The sequence below is a fragment of the Saimiri boliviensis genome, chromosome 7 (genome assembly GCF_048565385.1).
Source record: "Saimiri boliviensis isolate mSaiBol1 chromosome 7, mSaiBol1.pri, whole genome shotgun sequence".
In the NCBI taxonomy this organism is placed as follows: domain Eukaryota; kingdom Metazoa; phylum Chordata; class Mammalia; order Primates; family Cebidae; genus Saimiri; species Saimiri boliviensis.
Genome location: NC_133455.1, coordinates 66,893,340 through 66,908,936, shown reverse-complemented (window position 1 = coordinate 66,908,936; position 15,597 = coordinate 66,893,340). Strand labels below are relative to the sequence as shown.

Sequence of the window (15,597 nt, the reverse complement as noted above, 5' to 3'; positions counted from 1 at the left end):
AGAAAGCTGTGGGTCTGAGCCCTAGGTCCGCAGGGTTTAGAGGGGAGTGGGTGATGGAGGGCAGCAGAGAGGCTGTGGTGGTGGGGGTGGGGGGAAGGCAGCAGGGCCAGGAGAGTGCAGGGCCCTGGTTTTGCAAGAGGAGGGCTGAGCATCAGATGCAGCTGTGTGGTTATGAGGTAAAGGTGGTGGGATGTTGGGGGTAAATGCCTGCTGGGAAGGGGTTCAAGAGGGAATGGAAGGATAGGAAGCAGAAACAGTAGCATAGACAAGGCAAAAGCAAGCAGAGGGAGAGAGAAGGTAGCTGGAGGGGGTTTAAGAAATTATTTTGGGTCCAGGCACAGTGGCTCACGCCTGTCATCCCAGCACTTTGTGAGGCTGAAGTGGGTGAATCACCTGAAGTCAGGAGTTCAAGACCAGCCTGGCCAACAAGAAGAAACCCTGTCTCTACTAAAAATCCCAAAATTGTGCCGGGCGCGGTGGCTCAAGCCTGTAATCCCAGCACTTTGGGAGGCCGAGGCGGGTGGATCACGAGGTCAAGAGATCAAGACCAACCTGGTCAACATGGTGAAACCCCGTCTCTACTAAAAATACAAAAAATTAGCTGGGCATGGTGGTGCGTGCCCGTAATCCCAGCTACTCGGGAGGCTGAGGCAGGAGATTTGCCTGAACCCAGGAGGCGGAGGTTGCAGTGAGCCGAGATCGTGCCATTGCACTCCAGCCTGGGTAACAAGAGCGAAACTCCATCTCAAGAAAAAAAAAAAAAAAAAAAAAAATCCCAAAATTAGCTGGGCGTGGCGGCAGGTGTCTGTAGTCCCAGCTACTGGGGAGGCTGAGGCATGAGAATTGCTTTAATCTAGGAGGTGGAGGTTGCAGTGAGCTGAGATCTTGACACTGCACTTCAGCCTGGGTGTCAGAGCGAGACTCTGTCTCAAAATAAATAAAATTTTTAAAAAGCGAACCAGGAGTGGTGGCATGTGCCTGTGGTCCCCAGCTGCTGAAGAGGCTGGGGTGGGAGGGATGCCTGAACCTGGGAGGTGGAGGCTGCGGTGAGCTATGGGCACACCACTGCACTGTAGCCTGGGCAACAGAGCAAGACCTTGTCTCAAAAATGTATATCTATTTTGGGTTTTTTTCCCCTAAAACAGGAAACATAACAGCATATTTGTGAGCTGATGAGGATGATCCAGCAGAGAGGGAACGGAGCATGCAGGAGAAGGCGGAGCTGAGGGAACAATGTCTGTGAAAGAGGGTGTGATAGGTGCACAAGAGGGAGACGGCACACAGCTCACCCATCCTCTATTCTTGTTGCCAAGTGGGACTTTCTCCAGCATCCCCAGGAAGGCTGGGGGTCAGCTATAGCTGGAGTGGCCACAGGTGATGCAGGAAGGACACAGGCCTTGCTGTGGGTCTTGAAGGATGGGAGAGTCAGCAGGGGGAGGCCACCTCAGACGGGCGGGCTGTACAAGCAAGGCCTGCCTGTGGGCCTGAATGGGCAGGAATGCTTTTTCTGGTTTTGTTGTGGGTGGAGGGAGGGTTCCTTTAGTGCCTTGGGGAAGGAAGGCTGGTGTGCATTGCACTGTTGGCTCTAAATGGCCAGAGAGGCCTGTGATGTTCGCAGACAGCAGGGGACACGCAGAGATTCACTCCCACATTGGCCACGCGTCCTGACCATCCCCACTCCTTGAGCTCGTGGCATGTGGCCCTCGTCCTAATTTTCCCATGCCCTTCTGTTATCCCCTCTCCGGCCGAGGAGTGCACTTAGGGGCAGGGATGGAGAGTGTTCGGATCTCATGCCCTTCTCAGAGGTGTGCTCCCTGCCTTGTAGCCTTGCCTTTCCACAGCCTGCAGAAGTGGGAGGAGATCTGCATTCAGGTCGAAGCTTGGCCTCCAGAGGGTTGTGTGACATGGGGCCAGCCATTTCTATCTGGCACTTTTTTTTTTTTTTTTTTTTTTTTGAGATGGAGTCTCACTGTGTCACCAGGCTGGAGTGCAATGGTGTGATCTCGGCTCATTGCAACCTCCGCCTCCCAGGTTCAAGCAATTCTCCTGCCTCAGCCTCCGGAGTAGCTGGGATTACAGGTGCCCGCCACCATGCCCAGCTAATTTTTTGCATTTTTTAGTAGAGATGGGGTTTCACCATGTTGGCCAGGCTGGTCTCAAACTCTGACCTCAGGTGACCTGTCCCCCTCAGTCTCCCAAAGTGTTGCGATTACAGGCGTGAGCCTGGCACTGTTTTATCTGCAAACAATACCTGCTTAACTAGAGTGCTGTGGGGAGTGGGTGCCAGCACTCCCTGCTCAGCTCTGCTCCTTCCTTCTTCTCCTGCAGCCTCCCAGCTGAGACCTACTGTCCCCCACATTCCCCAGTGCCAGCTGCAAAAAGAATTCCTGACTCCCCAGCTATCTCTGAACCTCCAGCATTCTTTCTTTTCCTTGTTTTTTCTTTTTTAGCTCTAGGACCTTATTTTTTAAAAAATCTATCAACTACATTTATTCTTGTAATTCTTCATTTGCACAGAAAATCAACAGTTATCTCTGTTTGAAGGGTAGTACAGGCTGAGTTTGTTGCTCACACCTGTAGTCCCAGCACTTTGGGAGGCCAAGGCGGGTGGATTGCCTGAGCCCCAGCATTTGAGGCCAAACTGAACAACATGGTGGAACTCCATCTCTACAAAAACAAACACACACATTAGCCAGGCTTAGTGATGTGTACCTGGTACATGTGGTCCCAACTACTAAGGAGGCTGAGATGGGAAGATGGCTTGACCCTGGGAGGTTGAGACTGTGGTGAGCCATGATCACGCCACCGCATTCCAGCCTGGGTAATAGAGTGAGATTCTGGCTCAGAAAAAACAGGGTAATACAGTATTTTTATTTAAAAACGTTTTAAAGGCCGGGCGCGGTGGCTCAAGCCTGTAATCCCAGCACTTTGGGAGGCCGAGGCGGGTGGATCACGAGGTCGAAAGATCGAGACCATCCTGGTCAACATGGTGAAACCCCGTCTCTACTAAAAATACAAAAAAAAAACTAGCTGGGCGTGGTGGTGCATGCCTGTAATCCCAGCTACTCAGGAGGCTGAGGCAGGAGAATTGCCTGAACCCAGGAGGCGGAGGTTGCGGTGAGCCGAGATCGCGCCATTGCACTCCAGCCTGGGTAACAAGAGCGAAACTCCGTCTCAAAAAAAAAAAAAAAAAAAAAAGTTTTAAAATAAAAATGGGTATATTTATGGTATTCAAAATGATGTTTTGAAATATGTATACATTGTGGAATGGCTGATTTGAGCTAATTAACATATGCATTACCTCACATACTTATTTGTGGTGAGAACACCTGAAATCTACTCTCAGTAATTTTTTCTTTACTTTTTTTTTTTTTGAGATGGAGTCTGGCTCATTTGCCCAAGCTGAAATGCAGTGGTGCGATCTCAGCTCACTGCAACCTCCACCTTCCGGGTTCAAGCAATTCTGCCTCAACCTCCCAAGCAGCTGGGAGTACAGGCGTGTGTCACCACACCCGGCTAATTTTTGTATTTTTAGTAGAGATGGAGTTTCACCATGTTGGCCAGGCTGGTCTTGAGCTCCTGACCTAGGTGATCTACCTGCCTCGGCCTTTCAAAGTGCCAGGATTACAGGGATGAGCCATAGCAAAAGGCCTACTCTCAGTAATCTTCAAGTATATAACACACTTTTATTAACTCTAGTCACCATGTTGAACAACAGATCTCTTGAACCTATTCCTCCTAACTGAAATTTTGTCTTTTGACCACCTTTACCTCAAACCTCTTTTTCCTTCTTCCTCTCTCCCATTGTCTTTCATTCCTTTCTTTTTTCCCTCCCTCCTCCTCCCTCTTTCCTTCCCCTTCCCTCCTTCCCCCATTCCTTCCTTCCTTCTTTTTTTCCTCTCTTCCTTTCCCTCTCTCCCTCCTTTCTGGGGAACCACTTTATCTTCTCTTCCCTGTTAGGTGATCAAGTCTGCCAGCCTGGGTCCCAGTGTGGTCCAGTTCGCCTCTCAAGCTGGGAGTCATAGCTGGCACATGGTGGCTGGCACACTGAAGGTATCACGGAAGTGTCTAACAGCTGGAAGGCGGCAAGGCAGTGTACTTGTCGAACATGGGCTGCGGCCCTGGAAAGAAAGAGTCATGCAGCCCTCCCCACCCCGCCACCCCCGGCATCCTCTGGCTCACCCCTAAACAGGCATTGAACCCTACTCATGCTAGGCCCTGTGCTGGCTCCAGAGCATCCCCCAGGAAGGTTCTGGGGGCCCAGGTGTGCTGGGGGCTATTCTCTGGCCCAGAACTGGCGGAAGAGGTTCCCGTGTGGTAGGTGCCAGGGCTGTGGCAGGTGACCACTCCTCCTTTGTTACCCCTCCCTCTCCTCTCTTCTTGCAGTCAAGGGTTTGGGGGGGGTGTTGGCATGAGGGGGAGGGCCTAGAGGAGGGGGCACAGTCCTGTTCAAGCTCTGCCAGGCAGCCAGAGACCCCCTGGGGCATCCGTTGTAAGCAGCAGACAAAAAGCCTGGGACAAAAGGCCTGTGGGAGCCTTGGTGAATAGATTAATGAGATTTCCATAAGGGAGGCCGACAATGGGATTCTCCCTTCCAGCCTCTTTGTTCCAGGCTGAGATAATGGAGCTCGGAGGAGGCTTGCCCAGAGGCATGGCCCCTTCGCCACACAGGCCTGGAGCCGGCTCACAGCTGCCCCTCCTTGCCTACCCTGCCCCCAGCCCAGTTTGGTCCAGTCCCTTCCCTCCCACATGAGTGACGGAATCCAGAAGCAGAGAATTTCTGGAAGATCTGGAAGGGACCTTAGGAGTCTCCTTCAGGGGTTGGAAGTGGGTGTTATGCTGTGTGGTTGGGGTTTCTTCCTCACCCTGTATAAATTTATTTCAGTGTTTCTAATGAGAAAGGAAGGTTGGAAATCTACCAATCTAAACCAACGGTCTCTATGGGGAGATGAAGAAAGTGGAGCTTAGTGAGGTTAAGTGTCCTCGCCATGGTCACAGAGTGACAGCTCAGGGCATTTGCTGCTGCAGGAAGCCACAGTGGGCTGGGGGGATACCTACGGCCTGCATTGGGTCCTGTGCATGCAGAGCCTGTGGTCCACAAGGATGGGAGAGACACCTGCAGCACCCGTGGGCAGCAGGACCACAGGGGAAATCATGCTTGAGTGTTCTGACCAGCTGTGAAGGCTGAATCAACCCCCACGGATCTTGGAAGACTTCCTGAAAAAGAGGGGAGGGATTTTAGGAATGACTTTACTTTTCCATCCAATAGTTCTTTCTGTATCTATTGATTGATTGCCTGTGAGTTTGAAGGGCTGTGTCCTGTGGGTAGAGTCAAGCAGGGTTCCAGCTTCCTATGTGTATAGCAGCGCGTCACCCCAAGGTCTGCAGAGAAAGAGCTGCTTCAGGAACAGAACCTTGCTCCCCAAACTGGGCAGTTTCAGAGAGAGGGCGTTTTTTCCATAGAGTCCCAGGTACCATCTGGGAAAGCCACAAAACCCAAAATAAGGAACTGTGTACCCAGCCTAGGATGTGTCTGGTTATCTGATGATAGCCCTTCACAGGGAAAGAGACAGCTCTACTGGCGTGTTTTACCGGGCGAGGACACACATTCTCCTGCCTGGTCTGAAGGGTAAATACATAGCACCTGGGGCAAGCCACTGTTTCCACAGGGCCAGGAAGTGAGTGTTGGGGAGTGTAGGAGTGCAGTGTGGAATGGCCTCAGGCTTCTCTCTGGCTGTAAGAACAAAGGCCTGGGCCACAGAGCCCCTGCAGACAAGTGGTTCCAGGCCTGGGCTTTGAGTCCTGTCTCCACTCTGTCAGTCATGTGACCCTGAAGATGTGTTCATCTCTGTGCCTCAGTCTCCTCATCTGTAGACTGGGGATGACAGTAACAGTACTGATCTCAGAGCTGTCCCAAGGGCTGCATTAGAGATGTAAAACAGAACAGGCACTGTTTCTGCCCCCAGTGCTTGAGTTTTGGGGAAATGTTGTGAGCACTGGCCCGTCACATTAGAACTGGAAGGAAACTCTTTTCACAGAACATTAACCAAGTTTCCCCAACCCTAAGGGGAAATAACTTGTTTAGTGTCACTCAGCAAGTTTGGGGCACTGCTTGGGTTAATTTGTAATTTGTGCCCCACACTGGACTGTGTCCATTACATGCATTATCTTTAAATCCTCACAGCCACTCAGCATGACATATGTTATGCCCTTTAACAAATGGAAAAATTGGCTGGGCACAGTGGCTCCTGCCTGTAATCCCAGCACTTTGGGAGGCTGAGGCAGTTGGATCACTTGAAGTCAGGAGTTCAAGACTAGCCTGGCTAACATGGCAAAACCCTGTCTCTACTAAAAAAAAAAAAAAAAAAAAAAAAAAAGTACAAATGGAGAAATTGAGGTTCAGAAAGAGTGAGGTCAGGCAACCTGCCCAGGGTTACACAGTGTGTGTCTGGGCCTGGATTCAAAGCCTACACTTGCTCCCATGTCCTTGGGGCCCTTCCTCACCTCCAGCATCACTGATCCCTGGAGGGTGATTTGTCAACCTGGACAGGAAGCAGGGGATCCCCATCCTGGGGAGAGCCTTCCTGAGACCCCTGTGGGAGACAAAGTGGCAGCAGGCCCAAGGTCTCTGTGTGAAAGCAAGAGGGCTGTAACTGGCCTGGGGGTGGGGGAGATAAGACAACATTTTCCACCTATGGTGGGCAAGGGGAGGAAGTTCCTGGCAGGCCTGGGCCTCTCAAGAAGCACCCAAGTGAGATCACACTTTAAATGTGTGCGTGCCAGGGACATGCATGAACATAAGCACCTGTGCCTGCAGCTGTGCACACCTGTGCACATCCCTGGTGTGCACGTGCATGTTGGGTGTGTACTCAGACTCTTGTAAGACAGTATTCTGAGCCTGTGTGCAGGTAAGGCAACCTCGCCCACTCTTCTCAAACTTCTGCCCTCTTCCTGCCCTTAGGTTGAGGCTGGTCCTTGGGTGGCTAAAATCTTTCTCTTGGAAGGCGTCAGAGGAAAACATAGCACTATGGAACTTGGTTTAGCAGAAGATGCTGACCTGGTGTCCTGCTTCCCGGTTAGACTATTGAAAGGATCTCTAGCAGATGCCATGTCCCTGCCTCTAGACAATGATACCTTAAAGAAGGATGAAGAAGGAAAAAGGAATGAGCTGGCAGCTAGTGGGGAACTCAGGGTCAAGAGAGGTCATTTTGAAGATGTGACTGAATTAAGCTAATTGTGGGGAGGGACCCAGTACCTAGATGGAGCCAAGGGCTGGGGTGGATGGACCCTGAGGCCTTCTGGGTGCAAGATGGATACAGATATAAAAGTAAAAAGAGGGCCAGAGGTAAGGGAGATTTACCCAATGACTTCATTTTTTGCCCTGGCTAAAATGGGAGGAAATTTACCTGGAGTGGAAGGGCCAGTATCTAAAGATTGAGGATCGAGATCAGGTGGTTTAGATGGAATGTCATAGACAATGTCCCCTCTCTGGAAGGGACACAGAGAGGGGCTGAGCTGTGGAGTACAGGAGATATTATGGGTATGAAGCTGGGGTGGAGGAATGCAGGTGGCTTACTGGAGTCCATAGTTTCCGAGGTAGAGCAGTTCTCAGTGATGGCCAGGGTCAGAGGATCTTCCTTGGCAGGTGGAGGTTTGAGTGAGGATTACTCAAGGACTGACCAGGGGCTGGTGAGAGGGAGCCTGGCCCAAAAGTCTGGGGGATGAGGGAGGGATGACATCACTGACAGCATTAGGAGCACAGGGGCTGGTGGGGGGAGGAGATGTGTATGGACAAGTCCAGATCTGAGCCTTCTTCATTTACTGTTTGTGCCCTTTCCCCAGCTTGTCCAGTGTAATATGCTCAGGGTAAATGCTGTCATCAAGGTCAAATATCTTTTTTCCATATTAAGTTAAGGAAACAAAGCACAGAAAATAGTGAATAGAAAAAAAAAACAGATTTGTAGTCTGGATAGTAACACAATACTGGCATTTGTGTAACTTTTTTTGTTTTGAGATGGAGTCACGCTCTCATTGCTCAGGCTGGAGTGCAGTGGTGCCATCTCAGCTTACTGCAACCTCCACCTCCCAGGTCAAGGTGATTCTTGCCTCAGCCTCCCAAGTAGCGGGGATTACAAGTGCCCACCACTATGCCCAGCTAATTTTTGTAGTTTTAGTAGAGACAGGCTTTTGCCATGTTGGCCTTGAATTCCTCACCTCAGGTGATCCGCCAGCTTCGGCCTCCCAAAGTGCTGGGATTACAGATGTGAGCCACCAGGCCAGTAACTTTGATGTTACCTCCTAAGACTCGGCAGCTAGAACCACTTATGATTTTTGATGTTCCAGGAAATCACCCTCTTTCACAGCAGGTAATGTCTCTGATCTTTAGAGCTCCTTCTCAGCAAGAGCTGGAGGGCTGCACATCTATCCCCAAGGACACCGCACTTAGCTCTGTTAGTCTCTGTTCTCCCTCTTGCCCGGTGGCCAGCATCACCTCTCACATCAGGGCGGGACAACCTCGAGAACTCACGTCCCTTCCTTTTTAAGCTTTACATCTATGGCTCATGCCTTCCTTAGGGGAGTGGGGAAGAGACTAAATTATTTTCAAAGACTGTCTTCTTCCATTGATATCAGGTCACAGCCACATGAAGTAAAGAGAATCAACAGGGGTGGGGTGCTGTCAACAAGCTGCTGCTAGGAAGGCCAGCTGTGGAGAACTGAGCAGAGACCGGGTTACCTTCAGCCTCTTCTTCTATAAACACCCACTGTCAAAGCTCTGGTGACCCAATATTTCTTGATGTTCTCTACGGACTCGAAGTGTGTGGTTATGTCGGTTGTGCACAACAGCTCTACTAACAGGGCACAATTCACAATTCCAGGGCAGCAGACACTAGGTTTACGGTAGCTTTCCAGAAGGTGGCAGTAAAGTGCCTTGAGGAAGGGAACATGGCACGTGAGCTAGGACAGCCCTGGCTTTCTGAAGGCACTGTGCCCCGCACCTTTGAAGGTGCTGTTCTTGTGATCTGGGATGCCCTACTCACTTTGTCTGGTCGACCTGATCCCTCACCTTTCATGGTCCAGCAAAGGCACCACCTCTTCGGAATGTTCCCCTGAGTCCCAGTGCCCTTGGTATATACCTCCATTTTCTCACTTCACAGAGGCCATCGTCTACCTGTCTCCTCTACCTGGTTGAACCATCCTATTCACCTTTTAATCTTTCCCCATGCCTAGCGAAACACTTGGGATTTGCTCCATAAAAATCTGTTGAAGAAAGAATGCTGAACCTATGAGAACATGTGAATCTGTTAAGAAACTTGTCTTAATCAAAATCTGAGCTTTGAGAAACCATCATCAGCATCAGCTGTCTCTGGGTGTGACATGGGCTTCTTAGCCTTTGAGATATTTTATCAGGCTGGCCCACAGGAGCTACATGCCTAGGCAGAGCCATTCCTCAAGCCCCGGATCTCCTTTACCAGACTGTTTGGCTCATGCTGGGTGGTGCTAAGGGACAGTATCAGGAACAGCCACCGAACATCTCTGCTGTGTTCACAGCATGGAGGGCAAGAAGGAGGTTATTACATCTCACAGGTCTGCTTCCTGAGGACCACGAAAAAAAGTTCTATGATCTCTAAGACAGAAACACCTTTGCTTTTTTAAAGTACAGTGTTTTTTACTTTGCAAAGTGAGTCTGACTACTTCTCCCTCTTTATTGGCTACTGAGAAGCTTAGAGACAAATGTGTGGTCCATATCCTATGATGTGTATTGTTGTGTATTAACTTTCCCCTGTCTTCTGCAGCATATGACCTATCTGTTGTACATATTTTTGTATTGTGGTGAGCCCTATTGGGAATGAAGCAGGTGGCAGCACCTGCCACAGGCACACAGCTATTACATGCAGCTGGGTCTGGAATCCAGGTGCCCTGACTTCATCAGGCAGAAGCTAAAACCAAGTGGGAAGGAAATGCATGCTCCTGGTCAGCCACTGAGGTTTCCCATGGATAAGGTAGTGCCATACACCAGCATCTTTGATCTCAGGCCCAGAGGGGGCCTTGGAATCTCAGGAAAGGCTGAGGTGAACAGAGCATTTAGGAATAATAAACTTCTGGGTCACTAGGCCAGGGATCCCGGGCAGGCCTCACACACCTCTTTACATAACCCTGGTGCCTCTGTAGTGGCCAGCACACAGTGGGTGGGTGACAAACATCTGTTGCTGAGCTTCACTTGAGTCTGACTATTCCCAGGGCTGGGGTGTCCCACCCATTGTCCAATCCTTCACTAGAAAGTAAGGTCTGAAAGTAAGGATCACGTGTCCTACACAGGACATGACTGGAGTGGCCAGGACAAAAATAATAACCATTGCCTACAAGGTGAAGTTAGGGCCAACCACATCATTTCCAGACCCAACTGGGCGCTGAGAAAATAGTCTCAACTTTAATCATAGGACATAAGGGGTATTTGGTCCCTGGAGGGAGGGCCCCGGGAGAGTGGGTCGGTAGGCGGTGGATGCCGGAAGCCCAGCCTGTCACAAGCCACCGTCTAGGCGGACTGGACTATGGTTAGCAGTGGCCCGCTGGGTCCTCAGCAGCTCGACGTCACCAGCCCTCTCGTCTCTTGCCCGCAGCTCTGTTGAAGATGCACTGGACACCGGAACACGCCCAGCCCCTCAACCAGTGGCCAGAGCAGCACCTGGACGTCTCCTCCACCACCCCGTCGCCCGCCCACAAGTTGGAGTTGCCCCCTGGCGGTCGCCAACGCTGCCACTACGCTTGGGCACACGACGACATATCCGCCCTCACTGCCTCCAACCTCCTAAAGCGCTACGCAGAGAAGTACTCGGGGGTCCTGGACTCTCCCTACGAGCGTCCCGCCCTGGGCGGCTACAGCGACGCCGCCTTCCTCAACGGCGCCAAAGGGGACCCCGAGCCCTGGTCAGGGCCGGAGCCATCCTACCCCTTGGCCTCACTCCACGAGGGCCTCCCAGGAACCAAGTCGGGCGGTGGGGGCGGTTCCGGGGCCCTGGGGAGCTCCCCAGTTTTAGCCGGGAACCTCCCTGAACCCCTCTACGCCGGCAATGCGTGCGGGGGCCCGTCCGCGGCGCCCGAGTACGCGCCGGGCTACGGCGCGGGGTACCTGGGGCCGGGCTACTGCTCCCAGACCGGCGCCGCGCTGCCCGCGCCGCCCCCGGCCGCGCTCCTGCAGCCGCCGCCGCCGCCGCCTGGGTACGGGCCCTCAGCGCCGCTGTACAACTACCCCGCTGGGGGCTATGCGGTGCAGCCCGGCTACGGCGCGCTCCCGCCGCCCCCGGGGCCGCCCCCGGCCCCCTACCTGACCCCAGGCCTGCCCGCGCCCACGCCCCTGCCCGCACCCGCGCCGCCCGCCGCCTATGGCTTCCCCACGGCCGCGTCGGGCGCCGAGGCCGGGCTGTCGCTGAAGCGCAAGGCCGCGGACGAGGGCGCCGAGGGCCGCTACCGCAAGTACGTGTACGAGCCAGCCAAGGCCCCCGCGGCCGATGGCGCCTCCTACCCAGCCGCCGACAACGGCGAGTGTCGGGGCAACGGGTTCCGGGCCAAGCCGCCGGGAGCCGCGGAGGAGGCGTCGGGCAAGTACGGTGGCGGCGTCCCCCTCAAGGTCCTGGGCTCCGCCGTGTACGGCCCGCAACTCGAGGCCTTTGAAAAGTTCCCGGAGCGGGCCCCGGCTCCCCGTGGGGGGTTCGCCGTGCCGTCGGGGGAGCCTCCCAAAGGCGGCGTGGACCCTGGGGCCCTGGAGCTGGTGACGAGCAAGATGGTGGACTGCGGGCCCCCAGTGCAGTGGGCGGATGTGGCGGGCCAGAGCGCGCTCAAGGCGGCGCTGGAGGAGGAGCTGGTGTGGCCCCTGCTCAGGCCGCCCGCCTACCCCGGCAGCCTGCGCCCGCCGCGGACCGTCCTGCTCTTTGGGCCGCGGGGCGCGGGCAAAGCGCTGCTGGGCCGCTGCCTCGCCACGCAACTGGGCGCCACGCTGCTGCGCCTGCGCGGTGCGACCCTGGCTGCGCCCGGCTCCGCTGAGGGCGCGCGCCTCCTCCAGGCCGCCTTTGCGGCCGCACGCTGCCGCCCGCCCTCAGTGCTCCTTATCAGCGAGCTGGACGCGCTGCTCCCCTCCCGGGACGACGGCGCGGCGGCAGGGGGCGCGCTGCAGGTGCCGCTCCTGGCCTGCCTGGATGGCAGCTGCGGCGCTGGGGTTGAAGGCGTGCTGGTCGTAGGCACCACCTGGCGGCCCGCGGCTCTGGATGAGGCGACCCGCCGGCGCTTCGCGCTCCGCTTCTACGTGGCGCTGCCCGACAGCTCGGCCCGCGGGCAGATCCTGCAGCGGGCGCTGGCCCAGCAGGGCTGCGCGCTCAGTGAGCGGGAGCTGGCAGCGCTGGTGCAGGGCACGCAGGGCTTCTCTGGGGGCGAGCTGGAGCAGCTGTGCCAGCAGGCCGCGGCCGGGGCGGGCCTCCCGGGGCTGCAGCGCCCCCTCTCCTACAAGGACCTGGAGGCGGCGCTGTCCAAGGTGGGCCCTAGGACCTCCGCCAAGGAACTGGACACGTTCGTGGAATGGGACAAAATGTACGGCTCCGGACACTGACGGCGCGCGGGGAGGCCGCTGCTCCTCCGTCCCCGCCGCCTCCGCGTGGGAGGGTTGTCACTGACTAAACCCGGCTGGCAGGGGCCGGAATGGTGAATGTGGGGTCGGGGACAGGAGGGCTCTGCCGGTGGATTTTTTTTTTTTTTTGGGGGGGGGGAAGGAAATGCTTCTGCCAGGCAGATAGATGCCATATGCGCCGTGTACTCAGGTTTTTCCTATTTATTGTGGACTGGAAGCTCGCCATCTCCGCCCGGCAGACCGGGCAGATCCGGCATGGGCTGGCACCCGGGGCCTTAGGAACTCCTGCTCTCTTGCCACAACGCTTTTGTCTCCTCGCTATCTGAATGGCACCCTTCTTCTCCCTCATTCTCTCCACCCCTTTCTCTGCATTCGCTTGGTTTTCTCTCTCCTTTGCCTTGTCACTGACACCCCCGCCCTCCATGCTGGCCCTGTTTCTCTCCTGCCCCTCCCTCCCTCCCTACCTTCCTCCCCAGCTCTCCATCCCTCACCCTCTGTACTTCATTCTCTATCCCTGGCTCTCCAGCATCCTGGGCCTCTTGGTCCCTGAGCTTTAATGCCTCTTTCTGCCTTCTGTTCTCATTTGGACTGCAGTGGCCCTTTGCAGGAGCTCTGGAGGCCCAGGGGCTGAGGAGGAGGGGAGGAGGGTTACCTCTTACCCATCCGAAACCTAGGGTCTAGGGATCAAGGGAAAAATTCCCCAAAGAAGGGAAGTTTTTTGTTTTTGAGGGGAGATCCCAGAAATGTAGCTTGTTTCATATTTTAGGCTTTTTATTTTTGTAAGATGTGTAGAATTTGCTGTTTTTCTTTTTATTTTGACAACTCAGGAAGAAACTGACCTCAGAAAGAATGTTAGATTTTGGCTGCTCTCCTGTGTTCCCCCCACTCCTGCCCTCGCCCCCCCCCCCACTCCATTCAGGGGAGCAAATTCTCCCAGACACTCAAAAAAATGGGACTTACGGGGAAGGGGAGAGGAAGACCAGAGGCCTCAGTGAAACCCTAGCTATTCCTGGGCAGAAGCAGAATGTATTCCTAAGGGCTTCCTCCCCAGGGCCAAGGCCTAGGCAAGAGTGTGGGGAGTGGGCTGCGGGGTTTGAGAGAGGGGAGGCCTTATTCCCCTCCTGCTGCTCCCCGCCCCCTCTCCCACTCCCACCCCTCTGCTGAGTGTTTTCTGTGAAGGGCTATCCAGAGTTAGGATGCCTTTGCCCAGTTACTTCCTGAGACCCAGAAAGTAGGCTGAGAGGGCCCAAATGTGAGGGTGGCCTAAGCAGAAAGTCTCCAGAGAGGTCACGTCACCTGCCCCACCTTGGCAGAGGTCCCCAGTGACTTAGGAGAATTCCATCTGGGTAAACAGTCTGGCCACAAAATCAGCTACTGGACCTCAGCCACCTCTGCTGGGAGGCTCTGAGGAGGGATGAGCATCCCTTACTGAGGGGGCTCTGCGAGGAAACATGCCTCCCACCATTCTCCTGGAGTCCTAGGTCTGGAGCTCCAGAGCTGGGAGAGGGGAGGGAAATGGACAGGGCGTTTCCTTTGACCTGGGGGGTTTAGTCTCAGTCCTGCCTGAACTTTCTACCAGGCTTGGAGCCCTTCTCTCTCAGAACCACATTCCTCTCCTTCCCACCAATTTTCCCTTAGAGAGGCTTTAGCAGTTTGCTCCCCTCCCACACCCCAGCCCATTTCACAACTCTGATCTTTGGTCCAAGCGGGGGGGACATGCCCTCCCCACCTCTTTTTCTCTCTCCCATCTCAGCCTCCCTTCCAGTTCCCTGCCTGCCCGTACATTTCCTACAGAGTCTACTGCCTCCCCCCCTGGCTGGGAGGGTGTCTGTGGGTGACCTTTCAGGGACCCAGGGCCTGTGCTGGCCTAGGAGTGCTGACTGGAAGGCTGCCCTGCTTTCTCCCCCCCCTTCCTCCTCTCTTTGGAGCCAGCCGACTGCAGGGCTTTGGTGCCTCAGAAGCAGTGGGCTGCAGGATCACAGCTGCAGGCTGCAAAAGACCCTTGGAGGGAGCATGGAGTGAGGGGTTCTCTCTCAGGTGTGTATGTTTGGGGGGGGTGGGGGGTGGAGGGTGCAGGGAAGTTAGGGAGGGGATCCTAGCCTTCCCTTCAAGAGGCAGGCAGCTCTGGGAGGTGGAGTCCCCACCGCTTCCTCTACTAGGCTCCTCCTGTTCCCCAGGCTTGGGGAGCTTTGCACAAGGACACCCCCCCCCCAGCCTAGTGGCACCTACCTCATGGGCACTGGGGCAGGTAGGGGAAGGGCTGGTCCAGTTCTGGCAATGTTGGGGGGGCATACCAAAGAATCCAGGGGCAGGAAGTGGGGAGGGCAACTTCCAAGCGGGCCCCTCCCCTTCTTCTACCCAGACTGGCGCTGGGATCCTCTCCTCCCACTGTAACCATTTCTACCTCATTTTGCTGCGTGTTGTACATGGACGTATTTATCTCCTGTCTGATGATGCTCTGCAGTTGTGGTCTGTCTACCTCAGAAGAGACTGTATTTTAAAAAAAAGTATTACACAGTATTAAAGCGATGACATGTGGTTTGCAGAAGATTTCTTGGGGGCAGTGGGATGTGGGAGCCCTCTGGGAGATGTTTGGGCACCCAGGTCTGCTGATGTCCTGGGTGGGGTGTTCCTAATGTCCTCAGGAACAAGGAACAAGGACTCCTGTGACTCACTGTAACACAGTGAGTGCCTACAGGAATGGGCACTGAGGGTGGGGTGGGGAGGAGAAGCCCTGGGTAAGGGGCCCTCCTGCCGTTCTGAGCTCTGACACTCAGCACTGGGGCAGACTTATTGTATTCCCACAAAGTATTGGGGCAAGGAAGTGCTCACATGTTTGTTGAATGAGTGAAGAAATGAATGCATGGAGGAAGCGGGGGTTGCTAAAGAGGCAGGGGCATCCAGAACCTGCAGCAGCCCTTATTGAATAGAGCTAGGGTTATACTTGTATTCCATTCTCAGTGGAAATAAAGTGGGCACAG

General features: G+C 54.6%; 1 protein-coding gene across 1 annotated transcript in view; it reads left to right on the top strand.

The window, feature by feature from the left end:
* The window catches only part of FIGNL2 (fidgetin like 2), a 33,196-nt gene extending 17,906 nt beyond the window's left edge, over window positions 1–15,290 (top strand). Inside the window, exon 2 of the mRNA XM_039472541.2 lies at window positions 10,620–15,290. Within this exon, the coding sequence (XP_039328475.2) occupies window positions 10,631–12,598 (1,968 nt within the window). The 5' untranslated portion in view covers window positions 10,620–10,630 and the 3' untranslated portion in view covers window positions 12,599–15,290. The remainder of the gene's footprint in view (window positions 1–10,619) is intronic.
* The last annotated feature ends 307 nt before the right edge of the window (window positions 15,291–15,597 follow it).